This window comes from Trachemys scripta, chromosome 16 (assembly GCF_013100865.1).
Source record: "Trachemys scripta elegans isolate TJP31775 chromosome 16, CAS_Tse_1.0, whole genome shotgun sequence".
In the NCBI taxonomy this organism is placed as follows: domain Eukaryota; kingdom Metazoa; phylum Chordata; order Testudines; family Emydidae; genus Trachemys; species Trachemys scripta.
In genome coordinates this window covers 25916560-25939752 of record NC_048313.1, presented here as the reverse complement: position 1 = coordinate 25939752, position 23193 = coordinate 25916560, and the positions used below count along the sequence as shown (strand labels likewise).

The window sequence follows — 23193 nt, the reverse complement described above, 5'->3', positions numbered from 1 at the left end:
AATTTGCATAAATCTGCAGCTAGTCTCTTCCAGGGTCTGTGCGGTGGAGATGTTTGGACACGAGATGGTTCAGCAGCATCTCTTGAGGTTATTTGTACAGGAGCTCCTTTCAAAAATCACCAAATTCTCTGTCGTGTTCTTGCACCTTTCTCCCTCGGCCCATCACGGCTATTACGCTGCAGCTGAGAAGGTTGTTGGTCTTTGATCTTTTGACCACATGCACTCTGAAGGCCAACGTTTTGTCTTTGTACGTTGTTTTTGTGGTGCACTGTTCCATTCTAAATACCCCTTCATGGCTGTGATAGGTGATTTCAGCTCTGGGAGTGGTTGAAGATGATTGTAAGGCCCTTCTGAGATGACAGTCACATCTGCTCCCGAGTCCATTTTAAAATCAGGAGTTTTCCATGAATATTCAGTTTCGCTGTCCAGGCTTGCCCTGTTTCATCACACATGATAGATCCCAGAAACAATGGCTCTTGATTGTCTGCCATCGTTGTCAGCTCCCTGACTGCCCTGCAAACATCTGCAAAAATGTCCATATTTTGTGCCTTTATTACATGTCACTGTTAGCTGGACACACGTCTTGAGCTAGGAAATTTTTCACATCTTGTGCATTTAGTCTGAAATGCTTTGTAGTTAGCCTCAGAGCCTCAGGGCTTTTTATGGCGCTGTGTGTTTACAGCATCTAAGTTAGTTTCAGGTGTTTCCGTTTGCTCCTGCCTTTTATTCTGCTGTTTGACTAGTTCAGACTTATCTGTTTAGCTGAGGGTAGGCTTGTCTGTCTTTAATGGTAGATGCTGTGAAAGGTTCTTTTCTGCTAACCCAATAACCCAAAACCTGTCTTTGATATTTTCAGGTTTTGCCATCCCAAAAGCAGTTTTCAACCCATGCATGCAATGCTGTTATAAACGCTTCAACGTGCTCTCTTAGTTCCTGAATTCTCTAGTGAAAACATATTCTTTCATAAACCACATTTCTTTGAGGTATAAATTATGCATCAAACATAGCCAAAACCCTTTCATGCTCATCTTGTGACCATCTTCAGTAAAGGTAAAAGATTTAAAGATATGGTCTGCCTGCTTCCCCATAGCATCAATGAAAGATGATAACTGGATATCTTCACTTTCCTTATGAAATTTTGTAGCAATGTAAAATCATGCAAAATGGTGCTTCCAGTCTGTCCATTCCAAAGGTCTATCAAAGCTGAAGTTCTCTGGGGCACTGAAGATCTTGCAACCTTTGGTGCTTTGTTTCTTCTGTTTGCAACCTTCATTGCTGTTTTCCTTCCGTTTCTGGTCTCCTGTGGCACCAGTTAGGGTACCTTTACTTCTGACACCATGTCATGTCGTGCTTGTACACGGTAGGTTGCAGGACAGACTGTTGTACAGGTATGGACTGGCTACAGCGCTTCCGTCTCAGAGAGATGCACCAGATGTGTTTACTATAAAATCCTTTAATACACCGCCAGGAAATGTTGTGACCTTAAGTATGTTACATATGGCTCCACCTAGTGTCTGAACAGTATAGTACAGCTTAACATTTAACAAGCTACGTATGAGTCAACAGTGTAACAGTCTTGCAAAAAAAGCAAACGTCATTCTGGGATGTATTAGCAGGAGCATTGTAAGCAAGACAAGAGAAGTAATTCTTCTGCTCTACTCCACGCTGATTAGGCCTCAACTGGAGTATTGTGCCCAGTTCTGGGCACCATATTTCAGGACAGATGTGGACAAATGTAGATATTAAGACACACTGTTTCACTAGGAGGGTGGTGAAACGTTGGAATGGGTTACCTAGGGAGGTGGTGGAATCTCCTTCCATAGAGGTTTTTAAGGTCCAGCTTGATAAAGCCCTGGCTAGGATAATTTAGTTGGGGTTGGTCCCCCTTTGAGCAGAGGGTTGGACTAGATGACCTCCTGAGGTCCCTTTCAACCCCAATCTTCTATCATTCTGTGAAATTGGAGAAAGTCCAGAGGAGAGCAACAAAAATGATTACAGGTCTAGAAAACATGACCTATGAGGGAAGACTGGAAAAAATGGGTCTGTTTAGTCTGGACAAGAGAAGACCGGGAGGGGACATAACAATTTTCAACTACATAAAGGGTTGTTACAAGGAGGAGGGAGAAAAATTGTTCTTCTTAACCTCTGAGGATAGGACAAAAAGCAATGGGCTTTAATTGCAGCGAGGGCAGTTTAGGTTGGACATTAGGAAAAACTTCCTGGCTAAGCACTGGAATAAATTGCCTAGGGAGGTTGTAGAATCTCAATCATTGGAGATTTTTAAGAGCAGGTTAGACAAACACTTGTCAAGGATGGTCTAGATAATACTTAGTCCTGCCTTGAGTGCAGGGGACTGGACTAGTTGACCTCTCAAGGTCCCTTCCTGTCCTATAATTCTATGATTCTGTTACACAGTTTATACCTTGGTTACTTTCTAAACAATGTGTCATTAACAGAGAATCCAGGTAGGCTGGAGAGTTTGAAATTCAGAAAGCTTTCTGCATAGCTAAAAACCACTCCTCTCCTGGGCCCTGAGTAAGCAGTCCCTCGCTACTCTCAGCAAAGCACTTAATATTATTATTGATTATTCATAATGCGGACATGTCTAGGGCCCACTCACTCATGGATTAGGGCTCCGTGTGCTAGGTGCTGTACAAACACACAACAAAAAGATGGTCCCTGTCTCTTCAACACATCCTAATGGGACTTAGGCGTGCGCTTAAAGTTATACATGTGCTTGACTGAATGGGGATGGACTTCAGTACATGACTAAACGCTCTGCTGAATCAGGGACCTAGTTAACATGTCTCCCAAAGAACTACTTAGGCACAAGGCAGCATTGTCTTCTGGTGGATAAATTGGAGAACTTTGTCTCAGAAATTTAAACCACTAAAGGCCAGAGTTTCCAAGTTATTTGGGCTCCTAATGGGATTTTCAGAAGTGCCCAGGCCTGTGCTTCATCTGCTTGGGCACTTTTGAAAATCCCACTAGATACCTTTATCTTTAGCTGCCTAAATACCTGTGAAAATCTGCCCCAGGGCCAACATTTTCAAACCAGGGTCCCTAATGTTATGCTTTTGAATCCATATTGCAGCTCTGGAAATAAGGAGACTGATTTTCCAAGTCCACGCTCTCCCAGTGATTCGTGCAGGAACTGAGAATGCTCCGCACCTTTGAAAATCAGGCCACTCATTTTCAGAGCCTAAGGGGGCCACCCTGTAGATGCCCTGGTTTGAAAATTTGGGCCAAAGCAGCAGCAGGAGGAGAAGTGAGTGAAAGAACGCACAGCCTCTTGAGTATCTCTTCCTCTTGCACGTTCTCAGCAGCCGGCTTTGCTTAACTGGGGGATGCTGACCGGGGTGTGATCTTTGGGGCTGGGAGCTCACAGCCCAGTGGGGTGGGGGGCAAACACCCCCTCCTAGAGTGGATGCTCACAGCCTTACCGCCTCTTAATGGAGTTTCCTGCACACTCTGCTCTAGAGTGGGGTAAAACCCCCATGCCTGCCAGGCATTCCACCTGCGCGGCGGTGAGACAGCACCCAGCTGTAGCACGGCAAGGGGGCACGGGCAGAGCTAAGCCTCTGACTCAGATGGTTTCCTCATTTCAGTATAAGCTCCCCTCTCTTCCCCTGATGTGGCTAGGTGCTCACATAAACTTCCTTCTCAACTCACTCTGTTCCCATCATGTGGCGTTCTCTGCCCGGCTTGCCCAAACACAGGTGATATTGACTGACAGCACCGGAGCTGCAGGCTCCCTGCTGTATGTGGGCAGGAAGGGCATCAAGCTAGCGCTGGCGAGGGGGGGCGAAGCGGAGTGGGGGTTGTATCCGGTCAGTGTGGTGCAGCACAGTAAAACAAAACCCTCCATCACGTCAGGGGATAAACAAGTGTCACGGACGAGCGCTGAGAAACCTCAGTGGCTTTGTGGGGGAGATCGCTGTCTTTGTTACCGGTGTGCATCTGGGGTGGGACATACGGGCAGCTTTCCCATAATGCCTCAGCTGCTGGTGCAGCGCACGGCAGCTATTTTCCCACCCGCTGCGGTGCGTGTTGGGATAGCCTCCTTCACGGAGGCCTGGGAGATGGGAGGGTTGAACCAATCCAGTTACACGGCCAATCAGTGATTGAATGAAGGGGGTCACAAGGGGACTCCTGTGTGGAGTCATCTTGTTACAGACTTGAGGTCTATCTGTGGCAGATGAATCTAACCCATTGTTCAGCACGTGTTATGCAATCTCCCCTAGCGAGCGGTTCACCTGGGATGTGTGTGGTGTAGTGAAAACGGCGTTCAAATGACAAGCTATTACTTTACATTTGTGAGGGGTTGCCTGGTCCTTCTTGGAAGGCCAGAGGCTCTGTAGGGAAGCATATGATCTGGGTCTTTCAGCAGTCAGTCTGCAGAAAGCCAGCCTACCGCAAGATGGGTTGAGTTGTGTCTTTCTATCTCAGGAAACAACCTGCTTGGGCTCTCTCTGTCTTTTGGTTCTTGTGCCTTAGGGGTCTGGATTCTAAGACATAAAGTGGTTTTATGTTGCAACCTTCCAACAAGAATATTTTAGGTTTTTATCTAACTTCTCTGTGCGTTTGCCTTGAACGTAACCGTCTGAGTGCTATAACTGAAGGCCGGCGGGCTTAGCTGCTTATCTCAAGCTGTAGCGTCTTATGCTCTGGGAAGCCGGAGTGCAGTTCCTGGTGATGATCGAATTATTACACAAGCTCCCGCTGAAGTCATCGAGAGTTTGAAGAAGGCCCTTGGGTTTTTCTTTTTGGCCCTGGTTAAAAATCTACAGCCTTCACACCCCTGTCTGGGGAATTCCAGTCCTACTCACTCTGGTCATAGCTCACCCAGTACAGGCCATGGTATGAGTCAGGCACCCCCAGAAGCTTCAGAACTCCTGATATGGTGGGGAAGGAGAAGACACCTGCTGGTGAGAACGTGAATAAGCAGCTTCCACCAGAACCACAGATCCTGATGAGATAACAGGCCTCTTGGGGCTAGCAATAATGGGGCTGGTGAGGAAGTGACTGTGGGCGTGCAAGAGGAGGCGATGAGATACCATACAGAGATGACTCCTGCACAACCACCAACAGGTTGTTACAGAGGGTCCCACTATCCAGATTCAACCAGTCAGGCTTCTGAAAGTAACCAACACAGCTACCCTGGAGAATGAATTTCCACCAGCCGTGTCATTTGGTGCCTTAAGGAAGAAAGCAGTCATCTGAACCCCCTTCCGCAGGCTAGGAGTTCAATTCCTGCCTGGGATAGATTTCTAAGAACATCTGGTGCGTGTTGCTGTTCTCACCCTGCTTTCTTTCACAGGATGTGGGCTGGAGGCAGGCACCACTGGGTGAAATCTTCTGGCCTGTCCTATGCAGGAGGGTAGACTAGATCAGGGGTAGGCAACCTATGGCACATGTGCCAAAGATGGCACACGAGCTGATCTTCAGTGGCACTCACACTGCCTGCGTCCTGGCCACTGGTCCAGGGGGCTCTGCAATTTAATTTTAAATGAAGCTACTTAAACATTTTAAAAATCTTATTTACTTTACATACAACAATAGTTTCGTTATATATTATAGACTTATAGAAAGATCCCTTCTAAAAACGTTAAAATGTATGACTGGCACGCGAAACCTTAAACAAGAGTGAATAAATGAAGACTCGGCACACCACTTCTGAAAGGTTGCCGACCCCTGGACTAGATGATCAATATGGTCCCTTCTGGTCTTAACATCAGGGAATCCTGCCCTCCCAACAGGGATCCCATGTGCTTCCCCAATCCATGCTTGCAGTGCCCAGCAGGTGGCGGTACTCCTGTGATAACATCTCTCCTTTGGTTGGTTTCTGAGCCTGCGTTTGCCCACTGGCCTCAGAATGGGTTCATTGTAAAAGACCAGCCCGGTGGCTTATTGGGACTGCTGGACTTACATTGCAGCTGATCCTGCAATCCTGCTGGACCCGAACTGCTCATTGATGCAATACCATCATTGCAGCTACGCCAGTAGATTAGGTGGCAGCCTCCTTCTGCAGTGTGAAGACACTGAGTCGTCGGCGTTGCTCGAGTCACACGGCAGATATTCTCCTCTTCACTGAACCTCTCTGCATTCTCAGCTGCTGCTGCTTTTTTAATTCCTGGGACAGATGCAGCGTTGGGACATAAAGTGGTGCTGTTTGCGTCTTAGGCCATCGGCAGGGCGTTTTCTTTCTGCCTTTCATGTTGCTTTCCACAGTACATACGTTGGGCCATGATACCTGCATTCTGAGTCCGTGTCTCTCTCTCCTGCCTCCTGGGTTCCTCTGGCTTGAACCTGCGTATTTATTCTGTGCAAGTGGCTGTCATAGTTTTGATCCTTTCCCTGAACAGTTCAGCTGCCCTTGCTATTTGGATGCATTTCCCTAGGATGAGATCTGGATCTCTCAACCATCTCGCTTGTAAGTTGGAATCACATGTTCCACCAACATTTTTGTGGGGAATCTTTAATGACTCCAAAGTTACATGTGGACTCTGGAGTTTTCAGCTCTGTAATGTAAGTGTCTCTTCCATCTTTCCACTTCCTGGATTTGAGTTTAAAAAAAAGTTTCTCTGGACAGTCTGCTTGTGCCTGGCCTCCTTGCACTCACCAACACCATTATCAGATGTTCCAACAGTTTGGGCTTTATTCCTGACCACAGTGTCTCACTCACTTCTTGTCCTTTTCCTCCCAAAGAGATGGTATAAAATCTTTACCTTCTTTTTCTCATCTTTACATCCGTGATCAGCTTCGTACACAGACTCAGTGCTTGTTTCTACTGCTTCCATGCTTGTGCAAAGTTTTTTGTCCAGAAAGCCAGCATTTCCTCCATGCTGCCTTTTTGCTCTGTTTTTAGACCCACATTCTGTTCTTTGCCGTGGGTCTCGCTAAAATGACCACAGCCGCCATTTTTCATGTGCCTCATACTGGCTAATAACCAGGAAGGATTCCTGTTTCTAAAACTAAACTCTTTATTAAGAGAGCTGTTTATATAAAGAGGTGTTGCAACTGTGGCTAGCATTCTAGCCATGGGCACACAGACTGACTTCCTGTGGTCTTCTCCAAACTCTCTTCCCTCCTACAACCTGTGCCCTGCCTCCCACTTCTATGCAAGTTGCTGCACTCCCCGCAGATGCTCCTAAGTCTACAGGAGACATCTTAGAGGGTGAGAAGAAATATCCATGTCCCCTTCAATCCTTGGCTTTTCTGTTGAAACCGCTACCAAGGTAGGCCCAATTTAGCACAAAACTATGGGTGGGTTTTTATGACATCCTGGAACTGGACTGAGACCCAGCAAACTCATTTCAAACCAGGACCATTCAACAGCTACTAAATTGGAATGACTATTGGTCATTTGGGATGACTTAGGTTGGTTTGACCCAGTGACCTCAGAAGACAGGCTCTCTGAGCCTGTTCCAATGCCCAGTGAAGTCAATGGAAAGACTACTACTGACATCAATGGGCTTTGGATCTGAGTACATCTTTATGCCTCTTTCTAAATACAGATCAGAAATAATTATTGAGCACTTCTGCCTTTTCAGTATCATTATTAACAATTTCACCAGTGCCAGAACATCTAGTAGTGGGCCTGTACCATTGCTAGGGTTTTTTTTGTTCCTAACATACTTAAAAAACCCTCCTCTTATTGTCCTTAACCCTGCCAGCCATAGATTTCCCCCCCCCCCAGGTCTTTAGCTTCCCTTATCAATATTCTATATTTAATAACTTCCCATTTATATTGATTGATATCTATTTCCCCCTTTTTCCATTTTTTATATATTGATTTTTTTATTTCTAATTGGCCTTCACTTTGCCACTGAACCATGATGGACTTTTCTGCCAAAATTGCCCCCTTTTTTGATTGTGGAACTATGGCCTTTTGGCCACCTAATAAACTCTTCTTAAAGAACTCCCAATTTTCATTCACATTTTTCTATCTAACTTTTTCCCTTCTGATCAATTTTGTTTATAATTTTTCTCAGTTTTGGGAAACCAGCCCTTTTGAGGGACCAAGTATGTAAAACTCTGCAAATCCGCAGCTATCTGCTTTATATCCACGAATGCAGATATCCATGAACCATTTTTGCAGATCATGGCTCGGATGCGGATACAAATTTCGTATCCGCACAGGACTCTACAAGTATCTGTATTACTGGTCAGGACTGTCCTCTGTTTGTCCATACTGAATGTAATCAGGTCATGATCACTGGTCCCGCACCACCATCTTCCAATCCAGTGATTATTTCATCTTTATATGACATAATGAGGTCCAAAATAGTTGCCTCATATCGGGGGCAATACTTTTCGTGTTAGAAAATGATCATCTATGACTTTTAGAATTTCGAATGATGTTTTCCTCCTGGCTGTCTGAGACCTCCAATATATGTCTGCCATAAGAACACAATTTTTATTTCCATGCCTTGCAGGCAGGAGTTTAAGGAGTAACTCATCCTGTTCTCTGGTTGGATCTGGTGAGCTGTAACAGACTCCCACCAGTACCCGGTCCAGGGCTTTGTTAGTGAGCGCATTCACGCAGGATCTTGAATGTGTGAGTTATCAATAGCTCAAAAACAAGCGATTTGTGTCTTTAATGCTGAGTGCCACCTCCCCCACACTCCTGTTTTACCCACTCCATCCTTCCTGAACCAGAGATTTTAACATTCCAGTCATGCAAATCGTTCCGCCGCCGCGTTTCAGTAATGCCAGCTATATCAAATGTCATCTCCTCCATGGGCGTTTCCAATTCCTCTTGTTGGTTACCAACGCCTCTAGCGTTAGCACATCGGCCGCTGAACAATGTTCTCACGTTCTGCGTCGTATCTGCTCACTTTGCTCACGGAATTTGTACCACGTTTGCCTCCTAAGCACCCTCCCCTCGTGTTATTATTCTAATGTCCTCCTGGCTGCTCCGGCTAGCACCGGCGCTGACTCCGTGGGTGCTCCGTGGGTGCTCCATGGCTGAAGAACCCACGGGGAAAAAATGGTGGGTGCTGAGCACCCACCGGCAACACCCCGATCAGCTCCCCCCCCCAGCCCCGGCATCTCCCACCCACCGGTGTGCAGGAGACTCTGGGGAGGAGGGGAAAGGAGCAGGGGTGGGAAGAGGTGGGGTAGGGCCTTGGGGGAAGGGGTGGAGTCGGGATGGGGCCTGGGGCCTGGGGCCAAGCCAGGGGTCGAGCATCCCCCAGCATATTGGAAAGTCGGCACCTGTGCCAGCTAGGCTCCAGCCAAGGAGATTAGCCCCCTGCCTGTGAGATGCAGGCCATCCCATTCCTAGAGCCACTTCTCCCCTGAAGTGTGGCCCAATGTTCCACAAAACATTCAGCTTCCCGCCGGTCGTGCAGCCGATGGGTCACCTCCAGTATTTTCGGCCTTGTCCTGTCTCTCACTCGGAGCCAGAAGGATCTCCGAGAAGATAACTTGGACTTTCCTCTTCTTCACCTCCTTTCCCACATCCCTGAAGTGTTCTTTATCTGTGTAGTTCCACATGAGCCCAAGTCCATGGTTCCCATGGAGAGTTACCAGGCGACTTCATCATCCAAAGTCTCCTAGTGACCTGGCAAATTAATTAAAGGATTTAAAAGTCTGTGCTCTAGTGAGTCAGAGCAGGATACTGAGAGTCAGGACACCTGGATTCTCTTCCTCACTCTGGAAGGGGAGTGGGTCTAGTGGGTTAGAGCAGGAAGCCAGGATTCCTGTGTCCTATTCCCAGCTCTGGAAGGGAAGTGGGTCTAGCGGGTTAGAGCAGGAAGCCAGGATTCCTGTGTCCTATTCCCAGCTCTGCAAGGGGAGTGGGGTCTAGTGGGTTAGAGCGGGAAATGCTCAGAGTCAGGACTCCTGGCATCTATTCCTGGCTCTTGGAGGGGAGGCGTCTAGTGGGTTAGAGCTGGGGCTTGGAAGTCCAGACTCTTAGGGTATGTCTACACTGCAATTGAAAACTCACGGCTGGTCCAGGTCAGCCAACTCGGGGAAAGGGACTTGGACTAAGGGGCTGTTTAGCTGTGGTGTAGATGCTCAGGCTGGAGAAAAACCCTGGGATCCCGTGAGTGGGAAGGGACCCGGAGCTCGGATTCCAGCCCGAGCCAGAACATCTACACCGCAATTAAACTAGGGTTGCCAACTTTCTAATCGCACAAAACTGAACACCCTTGCCCCGCCCCCTGGCCCTGCCCATTCCCCGAGAGCCCGCCCCTTCTCCAAGGCCCTTTCCCCTGCCCGCTCCATCCCCCCTCCCTCTGTCATTCGTTCTCCCCCACCCTCACTCACTTTCACTGAGCTGGGGATGAGGGCTCCGGCTGGAGGTGTGGGTTCTGGGGTGAGGCCGGGGATAAGGGCTTTGGGGTGCGGGAGAGGGCTCCAGGCTGGGGCAGTGGTTGGGGTGGGTATGGGCTCTGGGCTGAGAGTGCGGACTTCAGGTGAGGCCAGAAATGAGGGGTTCCGGGAGAGGTCTCTGGGCTGGGACAGGGAGTTGGGATGTGTGGGGTGAGGGCTCTGGCTGGGGATGAGGGGTTCAGAGTGCTGGAAGGGGTGCAGGCTCCGGCTGGGGGTGTGGGCTCTGGCGTGGGGGTGAGGCTGGGGATGAGGGGTTTTGGGCATAGGAGGGGACTGGAGCAGGGGGTTGGGGTGTTGGGGGGGTTGGCTCCAGGAGGGTGTTTGGATACAGGAGGGGACTCCGGGCTGGGGCAGGGAGTGGGGGTGCAGGCTCCGGCTGGCGTTGTGGGCTCTGGGGTGGGGCTGGGGATAAGGGGTTTGGTGTGCAGGAGGGGGCTAGGGCAGGGTGTTGGGAGGTGCGGGCTCCAGGAGGGTGTTAGGGTGTGGGAGGGGGACCTGGCCAATGGGAGCTGCGGAGCCAGCACTCGGGGCAGGGACAGTGCATGGAGCCTCCCTGGCCACCAACGCTGAGCTCACTGGAGGGCTGGCCACAGGGATCTGGCAGGTGATGCCAGGAGCCGTGCGGACCCAGGGCAGGCAGGGAGCCTGCATTAGCCATGTGCCCCCACTCCACTGCCGATCGGATTTCTAATGGCCCAGGCGGCGGTGCTGCCAAGGTCCCCAAGGCTTCCCCATGAGCCTGAGTCAGCTAACCTGGGCCAGCCACGCGTCTCTAATTGCAGTATAGACACACCCTTACTCTTAGCTCCCGGTAGGGGGAATGCATTAGAGTGGCTATCTAGGAACCAGGTTTCCTGGGTTCCATTCCCTGCTCTCTTCTAGGCTCACCGGGTAACCCTGGGCGGAAGCTCCGGGGAAGGGGCGATTCGGAGAACTGTTACTTTATTTTCTTTTAATGACGATTTGCAAAGCAAATGCTGAGCTCACCGGAGGGCAGAACCCTGAGAGGTGCCCATTCCCGATCCAAAGAAACCCCATTTTGTTCAGCCCAACCAGCTGAAGAGGCGCGAGGCCGGAGACGCATTTCTCGCTGAGAAAAAGTGCTTGAAAAGCCAGATGGTAATTCATTGCGATTCAGACGGAAAGTGATGGTTTCGGTGGTGGCAGTTTGGGGTTGTGAAGCAGGGGACAGATTTGTTCTGTGTCTGTACAGCAGGTAGCAAAATGGGATCCCGCTCCAGGACTGGGGTCCTAGGCACGGCCATAACACACCTCATAAATAATAGTAGTAATAAGATATTTAGTGCCCACCTTAGGGAGGGGTCTTAGTGCTGACCTAGCAACTAAAGCAGCCTGGTGTTTAACCTATAACAACAGGAGTCGATTCTTTACTTCAAGTGGCCTGGGGTGGGGGCTTCCACACTGAGGGGCCTGGGTTTGATCCCCCTTGATAATTGAGGTCGCTGATTAATTATGAGTCCGGGTGGTCTCTCATGAAGCTCTTGAAGGAGGGAGTTATTCAGGGCTGGGAAATCCCCATGGAGGTCCCTTTTTCCTACCACACATTGGAAAGCACAGAGAGCCTGTGGCTGCCTCTAGCAGAAAGACATGTGCTCCCGCAGGGAGGCAAAGCCGGGGGGGGCGTGGCTTCTGGCAGGGTAGCCCCACCCAGCCAAGCAAGAGAAAAGTGTAAGGACACACAGGCCAGTTGGGTAATAGTGTGGTTTCCTCTCTGGGGCTGTGGGCGTCATCACAGCTCAGATACATAACCCAGGCCACAGCGGGGATGATCAATCCTCTTCTTGCTAGGGACGGCGTCAAATCTGCTTCTGGCTCTGCCGTCAAGTCCATAAGCATCTCCCGGGCTCTGCTGTGGACCTTCTCCTGCTCCACCGAGAGCAATCATGGGCGATGGGGTGGTGTATCCTTCTGTCTTCGTGGTGGACGGCCAGCAGCACGGGGTCCCCTTTGTCCCGCCCATGAGGAGGAAGCGACGGGTGTGCTTGCACAGCCAGTTCTTCCTGGCCTCTCTGGTCATCTTAGCCCTGGCTGGTGTGGCCACCGAAGGCTATTTCCTGATCCGCTTCCAGAAAGAGCTGGAGAAGGCGACGTCCCAGGTTGGGGTGAGTGACTGGGAAAGGGGATCGGGAGACAAGAGTCTTGCATCACTCATGGGCAGTGATGGGACATGTGTGTGTGTGTGTGTGTGTGTGTGTGTGTGCATGAGAGGATGGGGCAGCGTGTGTTGGCAGGGGGCTCTGCGTGTGGATGTGTGTACACAGTAATAGGGAAATGAGCTGGTATGCACTTGGAGGCAGGGGTGTAGTAACACAGTGTCTGGGAAGTGCGTGTGTGCTGGGATCGGGCTGTGTGTGTATGTGTGTGTGTGTGTGTGTCTGCTGGAATGTGAAAATGAGCAGACTGCATGTGTGTTGGGAAGGCGCTGTGTGTGTGTGTGTACGCATGCGTGCGCTGTAATTTGGAAATGCGCTGGTGTGAGTGTGTGTGTGTGTGTGTTAGGATAAAGCTAGGTATTTGCTGGGACAGGGATCTGGGCATGTGTTTGTGCGCTTGTGCGGGGTCTGGGCAGCATCTGTGTGTTAGAATGGAGCTGTGTGTAAGAGAGTTTGGATGGAACTGCATGTGCGGCAGAAGGGACAGTGTATGTTAGGATGGAGTTGTGTGTCTGCTGAGACAGGGCTGTTTGTGAGTGTGCTGTGATGGGACTATGTGATTTTGGGGACTCGTGTCTGCTAGTATGGGACAACGCAGGTTTGTGATAGCAGAGAGTCGTGCTGAGTTGTGTTAAGCAGAGAGTTGTGTGTCTGTGTGCTGCAATGGGGCTGTGTGCAGTAGTATGGGACAATATGTTTGTGTTAACCTGGAGTGTGTGTTGAATCAGGACAGGCATGTGCACACCTGCTTTTGTGTGTGTGCTGGGAATGAGCAGTGTGGCTTTGCTAGGGTGAGCCCAGGTGTGTCTGTGTGCTCTGACAGGGCACTATGTGGTTCTGAGAGAGAGAGAGAGAGAGAGTGTGTGTGTGTGNGTGTGTGTGTGTGTGTGTGTGTACACACCTTATAACAAGAGACACATTTCAAGCCACATTGTGCTTGTGGGCGCCCATGCCAGCTGGTTGCAAACATTCCTGTGTAATCTCAAACTGCCCAGGCCCGGGTCCTGCCGCTGCCCCTCCTCGGGGGTCTCTACAGCGGGAAAATCCAGGGACCGTGTCCAAGCCCCCTCCTTTCAGGGGTCTTCCTTCCACCCCAACAACCAACCCCCTCCACCAACGAGCCCCAAGAACCCCTGCAGAAATCTGCGTTGACCATGGGGATCCCAGGGGCAGGCAGGAGAACAGGCCGGAGGGGCAGCTAGGGAAGGGGCTGTTCCCCTGGGAGTCTGAATTGCCCCTGCCCTGGTGGGTCTTTTACCTCCCCTACTGGGGAGCCGGCCTGGCTCGTGCTGCCCTCAAAAACGGTGTTAGAACCTGGGTCAGCTACAAGTGCTTGTAAACTGCATCCTGTTATAAGGCTGGGTTTAAGCTCAGGCACAGGGCCAGGCCGCCCGGCTCTGGGAGGGGAGTGGGTAAGTAGGTCGGACTTCTGGGTTCTATCCCCAACTCTGGGCCAAACTTTCATAGCATTTAAGGCCAGCAGGGATCATTGGGTGATCTAGTCTGACCTCCTATTCGTCACAGGCCATTACATTTCAGTCAGATATCCCTCTAAAGCCCAAAGGTTTAGTTATGCTGCAGCATTTCAGTCCTCAATTTCATATATGCCAAGGCTCTGACCCCCACAGGCACTGGAGTTCGGTGTCTAAATACCTTTGAAGGTCTGGGCCCAAGCACCTGAAACTCTAGGCGAGCCCCAGGTTCTCAGCACCTCAAAGAATCAGGCCTGAGGTTTGCCCAGCTGGGCAGCCAATGTCACTGGCAGAGTCGTGACCGTGTCTGCACACCCCACGTAGCCAGGTGTCTGCACACCCCACGTAGCCAGGTGTCTGATCCTGCCCGGGGCTGAGCCAATCACAGCTCCAGTGGGAGGAAGGTAGGTTGAGCTAGTCGGAAAATGGGGGTGGGGGGGATCCACTGGAAATGTCAACCCTTTATTGAAGAAACGAACCCCGGAAATTCTTCAGACAAAACCCAAAAACGATTTGGCTGAAAATGTTCAGGGTTTGGGAGCTGGGGGGTTTTTTTTTGCTGACAAAAAAAATCAAACGTTTTCAAGGAAATCAGGCCGTTTCCTTTAAAAAACAAACGAACACCCTTTTGTTTAGTGAAAAGCCCAACGTTTTCAATTGGAAAAAAAAATGCTGATGGAATATTTTCATCCTACTCTGAGATTAGGGGTTCGGCCTCTCAGAGTGTGTGTGTGTGTGTGTGTGTGGGTTCGGCCTCTCAGAGTGTGTGTGTGTGTGTGTGTGTGTGTGTGTGTGTGTGTGTGTGTGTGGCCTTTCTGACAGACTTGTATTTTGTATTCTAGGAGGAAGCAGGGGCCATCTCCGAGAAGTCCATTCAAGGTAAATCTCTTCCCCCTTTTGCTAACCCTCAGCTGCCAGCCCACTGAAACACAGACCAGATTTTAAGAGCTCGGTTCTCCCAATGAAGGACAGATTTTTTCCAGAAGCGCGCCATTACATTACACAGTGTATGTCTACACTGCAATTAAACACCTGCAGGTGACCTGTGTCAGTTGACTCCGGCTTACAGGGCTAGGGCCGCCTGGCTGTTTCATTGTGGGGTAGACGTTTGGGCTCAGGTTGGATCCTGGGCTCTGGGACCTTCCCCTCTTGCCGGGTCTCAGAGTCCGGGCTCCAGTCTGAGCCCAGATGTCTACATGGCTATTTTTAGCCCTGTAGCACAAGCCCCATGAATCCAAATCAATTGGCCCAGGCTCTGAGACTCGCCTCTGTGTAGACGCACCCAAAGGGACCTAAGTCAAGGCCAGATATTCAGAGGCACCCGGGGTGCTGACCACTGGAAGATCCGTATGTCGGTGCCTAAAAGGGAACTGAGCTCTTGTAAATCGGAGTAGCCCCGTTGAGTTCGCACCAGCTGAGGGGTTTGGCCAGGAGAATGAACCAGCCAAACGCAGCTACAATCTCCCAGTGCCTGACTATGAGCTCCCTTATGCGGCTGTGACCTCGCCAGCAGCGTTATGCCGGTGTCAAAGCGGGGAGAGGAGAATTCCTGCCCCGCAGTTGGACCCGCTGAAATAAAAACATTCACCCATTTATTCCCAAGCAGACGCAGACCGGGGCCAGATCCTCAGCTGGTGTAAATCAGGATAGCCCTTGTTGACGCCGGTGGAGCAATGCCCGTTTACACCAGCTTGGAATCTGGTTCTAAATTCGTCGGTCGACTGATTTGCCACGAACAGTCCCACCGACCGTACCCAGAAGTGAGTTTCCACAAAGCCTAGTGTGACTCCGACTGGGGGTGGGTCTAATCTCTGTTAACGAAGCCCCCTTGTCTCCACACCCCACCCCATTTCCTCTGGTTAACAGCTCTGCATCAGACCTTCCACGCTAGGGACAGAGATGTGTGCTCGCACAAAGAATTGCAATGGGTTATTTGTAATGGGTTGGTCAACCAAGGTTTATTCATAGCCTCAAGGACTCTCAGGTCGGGCCTCTCGGTGGTTTGTATATATAGCCCTTCTTGGTGGCAGGAGGAGGAAAGGAAACTTCTCCTGCTGCGTGACTCTGATGTAATGGATCAGAGTGAACACTGGGCTACAATTCTCCATCCCTGGGAATTTTGTGTTCCAGATGGGCTGTTTTTCTAGCATACCTGCTCTAGTTCCAACAGGAACTAATCCAGGGAAGTCCTGTGGCCTGTGTGATACAGGAAGTCAGACTAGATAATCCAAACGATCCCTTCTGGCCTTGGAATTGATGACTCTAGAGTGAGGAGCCGGGGTACCATTCTGCTCTGGGAGCATTTTGCGATGATGTTAATGGCTGCAGGTATTTGGAGGCTGTGCGGCCTAGCGGACAGAGCCTTCGACTGGGAGACCTGGGTTCTATCCCCACCTATGCCACTGGCCTGCTGGGTGACCTTAGGCAAGTCACTTCCCCTCTTTGTGCCTCAGTTTCCCCTTCTCTATAATGGGAACAATGATACTGACCTCCTTTGTAAAGGCCTGTGGAGTCCACTGATGTAAAGGGGCATATAAGTGAGTTAGGGATGATGATGATATTGACTTGGCAGTGGCACTATGTCTTTAATGTGTTGATTAGGTTGGTCAAGAGTACAGTAACGAGGTGGCTAGTGTGTATGAGCGCCGCTGTCCTCTGCTGGATGGTACCAGAACTGCTCATCTGTGTTTCATAGTCCCGACACTGTGAACAGAGATTCTCCTTCAGCTCTTTTTGGAACAGAAATTATGGGTCCTGTCCCTGCTGCTGCTTTCAGGTTCTGAGCAGCCCTGTCGTTCAGCAAAGCAAGACCCAGGACAGGATGAGGTGGTTTTGATTTGGTACAGCGGGTGGGGGTTGGGGATATTGCCAAGCCAGGGTGGTGGATTTTTATTACAGTAGCGTATACAGTAGTCATGGCCCAGTGCTAGGTGCTGTACATTATTGATTAGGTGTATTACGGTACCACCTAGGAGCCTCAGTCATGACCCAGGACTCCGTTGTGTTAGGCGCTGTACAATTTAAATACAGAACAAAAAGACAGTTCCTGCCCCGGTGAGCTTACTGCTTTTAGTGTACCAGATCTTCAGCTGGTGCAAATTAGCAGAGCTTCCCTGAAGTCAAAGGAGCTCCATTGCTTTGCACCATCTGAGGTTCTGGCCTAGGCAGTTGAATAGTGGCCGTGGGATGGGTTGGGATGGCTCCGCAGCCATGTCGCGCAAAAGAACTTGCAGACCCAGACCCTGCTCCTGGAAAAACGCTTCCCCCTAACAGAAAATCTCCTTTTAGCTGCTAGCGGGATGGGGTCTCTGACACATGGCTAAGCAGTTCCAACCCCATCCAGCAGAGGACAGTGGGGCCCAGAGGTGCTAGACGGTTCACTGCAATACAACATGAAGCAGCATGTTTGCCTAGCGCATCCTCCCCCGCAACTGCTTTCCGGGGGGGGCGGGGGGGGGAGGCTTTTCTGAGCTGGGGGGAGGGAGGGGGGGGGGGGGGGGGGGCGCGGTGTGTGTGGAAACGAGACAGAAAGGAAACAGAGAGAGAAATTAAATAGCGGCCCCGATGAAAGTGCAGGCTAGACCCAGTGCGGGGGAGAGTGGAAGGAAGTGGTGACGGGAGGGGGGGGAGAGGGAAGGAGAGGGGGTTGCGACAGTGAGGGGTGAATGGAATGGGGGTGTAATGGAGTGAGTGGGGGGAACGTGATGAGGGTGCAATGGAACAAGGCAGATGGGGGACAAGATGAATGTGACATTACTGGGGGGGCGGGGGGGGACACAGGGCACCATTGCTTTACAAAGGAGGGTGAGTCCCAGTTCAGATCCAGGGCCATCTCCAGAACTCAGCTCTTCTCCAGCCCACGCTGGGGACAGGACTCGGGAACTGGGCTGATCTCACAGCTGGGCCTTTGTTTGTTTGTTTGTCTCATTTGCAGACCGGAAACTTCACGCTGAGAAGCCAGCAGCTCACGTCTTGGGTAGGTTGAAGTCCTCGTTAACCCTGCATAGTCTGCTGCCTCTGTTGTAGAGGGGCGTGGTTAGAGCAGTGGGGGATGGGATCAGGACTCCTGGGTTCTGTTCACAGCTGTGGGAGGGGAGTGGGGTCCAGTGATTAGAGCACTGAAGGAGGATGGGGTCAGGACTCCTGGGTTCTATTCTTAGCTCTGGAAAGGATGTGGGGTCCAGTGATTAGAGCAGTGAAGGAGGATGGGGCCAGGACTCCTGGGTTCTCTTCCTAGCTCTAGGAGGGATGTGGGGTCTAGTGATTAGAGCAGGGGCAGATGGGGCCAGGACTCCAGGGTTCCCTTCCCAGTTATGCCTCCTTCTGGGCTGAGACCCGGGGAGGGAGCTGAGGCCTGACATGTTGTGGGCATCATGTTCCCCAGGTGCAGCCTTCACCACCTCTGGGAACGGTTCTCTGCAGTGGGAACACAGTAAGGACTGGGCTTTCCTGCATGACATGCGTTACCAGGGCGGCTCCCTGGTCTGCATCAAGCCCGGCTACTATTACATCTACTCCAAGATCCATCTCATGGCGCAGAGTTGCTCTCAGCAGGACCAGAATTCCGTTATCTATCATAGCATCTATAAGAAGACCCCCAGGTATGTCGAGGAGATGAAACTGGTGGAGAACCTGATCCTTTTCTGCGATGGGAAGGACAGCAGGTTCTGGAGGCAAAACAGCTTCCTCGGAGGAATCTTCCACCTGGAGGAGGAGGAACAGATTTACGTCAAGGTGTCACAGAGACAGATGCTACAGGTCAGAGACGGCACCAGGTCTTATTTTGGCACCTTCATGATCTGAGCAGGCCCTTCCCACAGCTGCAAGTGCTGGGTTTTGGGTTGAGGCCTTGTGCTTTTTAATCTGCCACTGATATGGTTTTCCTACATGGACCATCCCTCTGACCCAGCACCCCCCAAAATACTGTTGCACCTTCCCGGTCTAATATGCTCCCCAGACTGGATCCGGCTCGTGAGGTTAACTTCAGAGGCTGGTCATAGAGCTCAGAAGAAGGAAGGGTGGGCTTCCAGCTGAGGCGTTGTACAAGGAATCAGGACTCCGGGGGCCTCATCCTAGCTCTGCTACTGACTTGCTGTGTGACCTCAGTCCAGACACTTTCTCTCTGTATGGCTTGCTGCACAAAAATGCCACCTCACGAGGGTATCCCGAAGCTTAAGCTGCATGGAGTGCTTTGGACGGAAGAGACTCTAGTAAGCAGTAGGTCGGTCCAAGGGGAGGTCACTGAACTGGGAGTCAGGACTCCTGGGTTCTAGTCTCGCTCTGGGAGAGGCAGCTGGATCTAGCAGTTTGCTCAGGGGAGACTGGGAGTCAGGACTCCTGGGTTCTATCCCCAGCTGTGCCACCCACCTGCCTTTCTGTACCTCCATTTCCCTAGCTGCAAAAAAGGGATGCTGGTTCTCCCTTACCCTTGTGTTATAGGTCATAATGCTCTCCCCTGCGTAGCTGGCCACTGTCCCTCCATCAGGTCCAGCGGTTTTCAAATAGCTTTGAAAGCCAAGATGAGCTTTGAAAGTGGAGAGACAAAGAAACTGGCTACCCCAAGGGACTATGGGACATTTTGCCTCCAGGTCGCCAAGGCCGGCCGACCCTCAGCCACTGTATATCACTGTAACTTCAATCATTCCATGCTTGTTTGTGCTAGCTGACCGGGTATTGGAGGGAGGGAAGTGTATTTAATTGGCTTGCCGTTCTGCTTAGCAACTGATGGTGCTTGACGGGATCAAATCCTGCCGTTCCCTTTGCTCACGGGGAAGATCCTGATTCGGGCACCTCCCTTTGAGGGTCTGGCCTGAGGAGTCTGCCCGAGGAAGAGCGTCAGAGAGCCGTCTCGTCAGCTGGTGCAAATCAGCATGGCTGCGATGGGGCAATATCCCTGCCGAGGCTCGGGCCCTCGCTATTTAGCCCCGCGTCTCCGCCCTGGGCGAGAACGGGCCAAGTTCTCCTCTCACTCACTGCGGTGTGAATCCAGAGGAAGTTCGTGGAAGCGGCACTGATGTAAGACTTAGCCGAGGGGAGGATCCTGTGTGACGGGCCCAGATCTCCGGCGGGGAGACGTTAGTGTTGATTCATCGGAGTCCTTGAGGCAAAGCGGATTTCCAGTCGCTGGGGATGTGGCCCGGCTCCCGCCATTCCCTGTGCTGCTTTATGTGCCGTGAATGTATGTAAGTGTGTGCACCTATTTATTTTCCAATGAGTATTCCCTGATATTCAGGGAGCAGCTGTATCTAAGGGTTATTTATCCATTACCCCAGGGCCACTGGGCATGTTTGGGACGGGGGGAAGGGGGCAGAATTGTTGATAATTTGATGGATGATATTGATGTTTATTTTAGACATTTAAATTTTTTTTTTTTTATGAATGTAAATGTTCACAATGGTGCAAAATTACGGGTCGCTTTTCCCCTCCTGTTCTTATTGGTTTCAGTGTTCATAGTTGGGAGACACGGGGAGGCGGGGGGAGGCAGTTATTTAACTAAGTAGGGGTTGAGATTTCAACTGTTAAAGCTTTATAACGGGTCAAACACAAATGGTCAAACATCGCATGTCAAAATATACAAAGTAAATGGCCTGAAATCAAACCCCAATACATTCTCAGGAGCGTTTTTTCTCACTTTGCCCATCTGTACATTTCTACGATTACCAATGGAAATAGCTTTTGTCCTCGGTTTGTGGGTGTGTATGGTGAAATTGACGTTTATTGACACAGATAAAAATCGAATCCTTCCAAGCCTTGGATGTAGGGTGACCAGATGTCCCGATTTTATAGGGACAGTCCCGATATTTGAGGCTTTTTCTTATATAGAAGCCCATTACCCCCCACCCCCTGTCCCGATTTTTCACACTTGCGGTCTGGTCACCCTACTTGGAGGCCGCCTCCCTAGGGGACATGGGAGGCTGTGGGCCTGTCTCCCACAGGACCTGCCACACACTCCCTTACCCTTAAAGAGCAGACCCCTCTGCCCTTCTTTCTGCTCTCGTGAGGGCAATGTTTGCATTGATCAAAGTTGCACCGTTCCCTACCTGAGTTTGGAGCACTCTGGGGGCTGCGCCGGCTCTGACAGATGTTCAGGGTGGTGAAATGCCGGGAGGTGAGTCAGAGCTGAGCGCTGGGATTCTGGGCTAATAGGCGGCAGTGCTTGGGTCTGGGAGGAAGCACACTCTTAATATGATAGTGGGCTGGGCATTGGGACTCCTGGGTTCTAATCACGGTTCCGGGAAGGCTGGAGGGTCTAGTGGTTAGAGCAGAGGGTCCTGGGTTCTATTCCCAGCTTGAATAAGGACTCTTGGGTTCTACTTCCCACTGTGGGAGAGGAGTGGAGCCTAAGACAACAGGAGCTGGGGGAGTCAGGATTCCCAGATTCTGTTCCTAGCTCTGCCATTTTCCATGTAATCTACCTCCCTGGGCCCGATCTGGCTTCCGTTGAAGTAACTGGCCAATCTGCCGTTAAATTCAGTGGGAGCAGCTGTGGGGTTAATCGGTGTCTGTAAAGCACCTGGAGACCCCAAAGGGACAGAGCAAAGACTGGTCACTGCCTTGTAAAAATTACCTGTAGCTCATCTGCTGAGCTTCGAAATAAAATGAGTTCTCTCGTCGGCCCCGTGTGACGCGACTGCTCTGAAGTAAAATCCCTGCTTGAGACCTAGGGCCAGACTCCCGGCTGGTGCAAATCGGCATTGCTCCATGGGAGTCAATGGGTCCAGATCCCCACCCCGTTGGTGTAAATCCATTGAAGTCAGCTGAGGATTTCCAACAGGCGCCGCAATTGTGTTACCCCACCGCCAGCAGCCCGCCGCCTCATTCTCACTCCCACCGGAGCAAGGGGGCCGGAATGTCACTGGAATGACCCTGGTGTCGATGGGAGAAGGATCAGGCCTTGCATCTGCTCTGGAGAGGTAGCTCTCACATCCCTTGGTGGAAATGAGTAACTCCCTTAGAAAACAGTGGGGTTAGCCTCAGGCCCGGGCTCCAGCAACCTACAGGAGTTTCCAGCATCCCAGCTGGAGTAAATCAACAGAGCTCCATTGATTGGGGCCCATTTGCACTAGTTGGGGATCTGTCCCATGGGTCCCAAAGCTCCCTGGGACTATCCTGACCTTGTATTCAACCCGAGGTTTCAGTTTTATTTGACGCATCAGCTTCTGCTCTCGGTGACACCATCGTGAATCTGGAACGACTCCACTGAAGTCCATTTATACTGAGAGACGCCCGCGTAACAGATTTCCACCTGGTGGTAGTGGGAGAGCAGACTTTGGCCCTCGGGCTAGAGGGTTTGTTCACCCAGCTCTGAAATGCAGCCCTTTCTGGGGTGGAGCACGGGGCAGCTATTCGATCGCACACCACAATCCTCCAGGGCAGTTTCGGTTACGAAACGAAGAAGAATCCAAATGACAGGGGACCTTTTAAAGAGGCGGAGTGGAAAAACCTGGGGGGGCATTTGGCCAGCGTGCAGAGGGTCTGCGCCCCCTCACCATGCACCGTAGGAACGTTTAATGACCACAAGCGGTCAGGAGCTGGGTTTTACACCTCCTCCGAAACGCAGCGTCTCTTGCTACCACACTGGGGCCCTGGGTTCTGCACTGACTCAGTGGAAACCACCCACCCCAGATTTCTATGCTTTCTGCAGTGGTCTCCCATCCACGCACGTACGAGGCTGAGTTAATGAGAGCCTAGCACAGGCTCATATCCCTGGGGACCACGCTGCACCCTCAGCCATGACCGCCAACTGACCTGGCCTGGGCCTGCACCCTGCTCTCAGAGAGTGAGTTAACTGGGCAACCAACTGAGCTAGCACAGAGCAGGGCCAGGGCAGGGTATTCACTGTCTGCACCGCTACAGACTCAGAGCAAAAAGCGACAGCCTTGTGGCTAAGGTAAAGGCTGTGAATGGGCCCTCCGGGGGTCTATCCCCAGCTCTGGAGGAGGAGTGGGGTCTAGTGGTTAGAGGAAGGGGGCTAGGAGTCAGGATTCTTGGGGTGCGTTCCACAGCATAAGTCCCTGTGTGTCAGGACTCCTGGGTTCTCTTTCCTGCTCAGGGTGGAAGTGTGAACTGGGAACTCTCCTTTAGCAGGGAAGCAGCATGGCCTAGTGGGTAGGACTGGGTCTCAGGAGACCTGGATTCTATTCCCAGCTGCACTGCTCTGTGCCTCAGTTTCCCCACCTGTAAAATTGTTGTCCCACAAACTT

The 23193-nt window shown here is 51.1% G+C and overlaps 1 protein-coding gene across 1 annotated transcript; it reads left to right on the top strand.

Moving 5' to 3' along the window:
- The first annotated feature begins 12109 nt into the window (after positions 1-12109).
- Positions 12110-20571, top strand: TNFSF14 (TNF superfamily member 14). Its single transcript, XM_034793232.1, has 4 exons — positions 12110-12467; positions 14833-14869; positions 17925-17966; positions 18375-20571. Exons 1-4 carry the CDS (start codon positions 12249-12251, stop codon positions 18791-18793), a joined length of 717 nt encoding a protein of 238 aa, XP_034649123.1. The 5' UTR covers positions 12110-12248; the 3' UTR covers positions 18794-20571.
- Positions 20572-23193: the final 2622 nt, after the last annotated feature.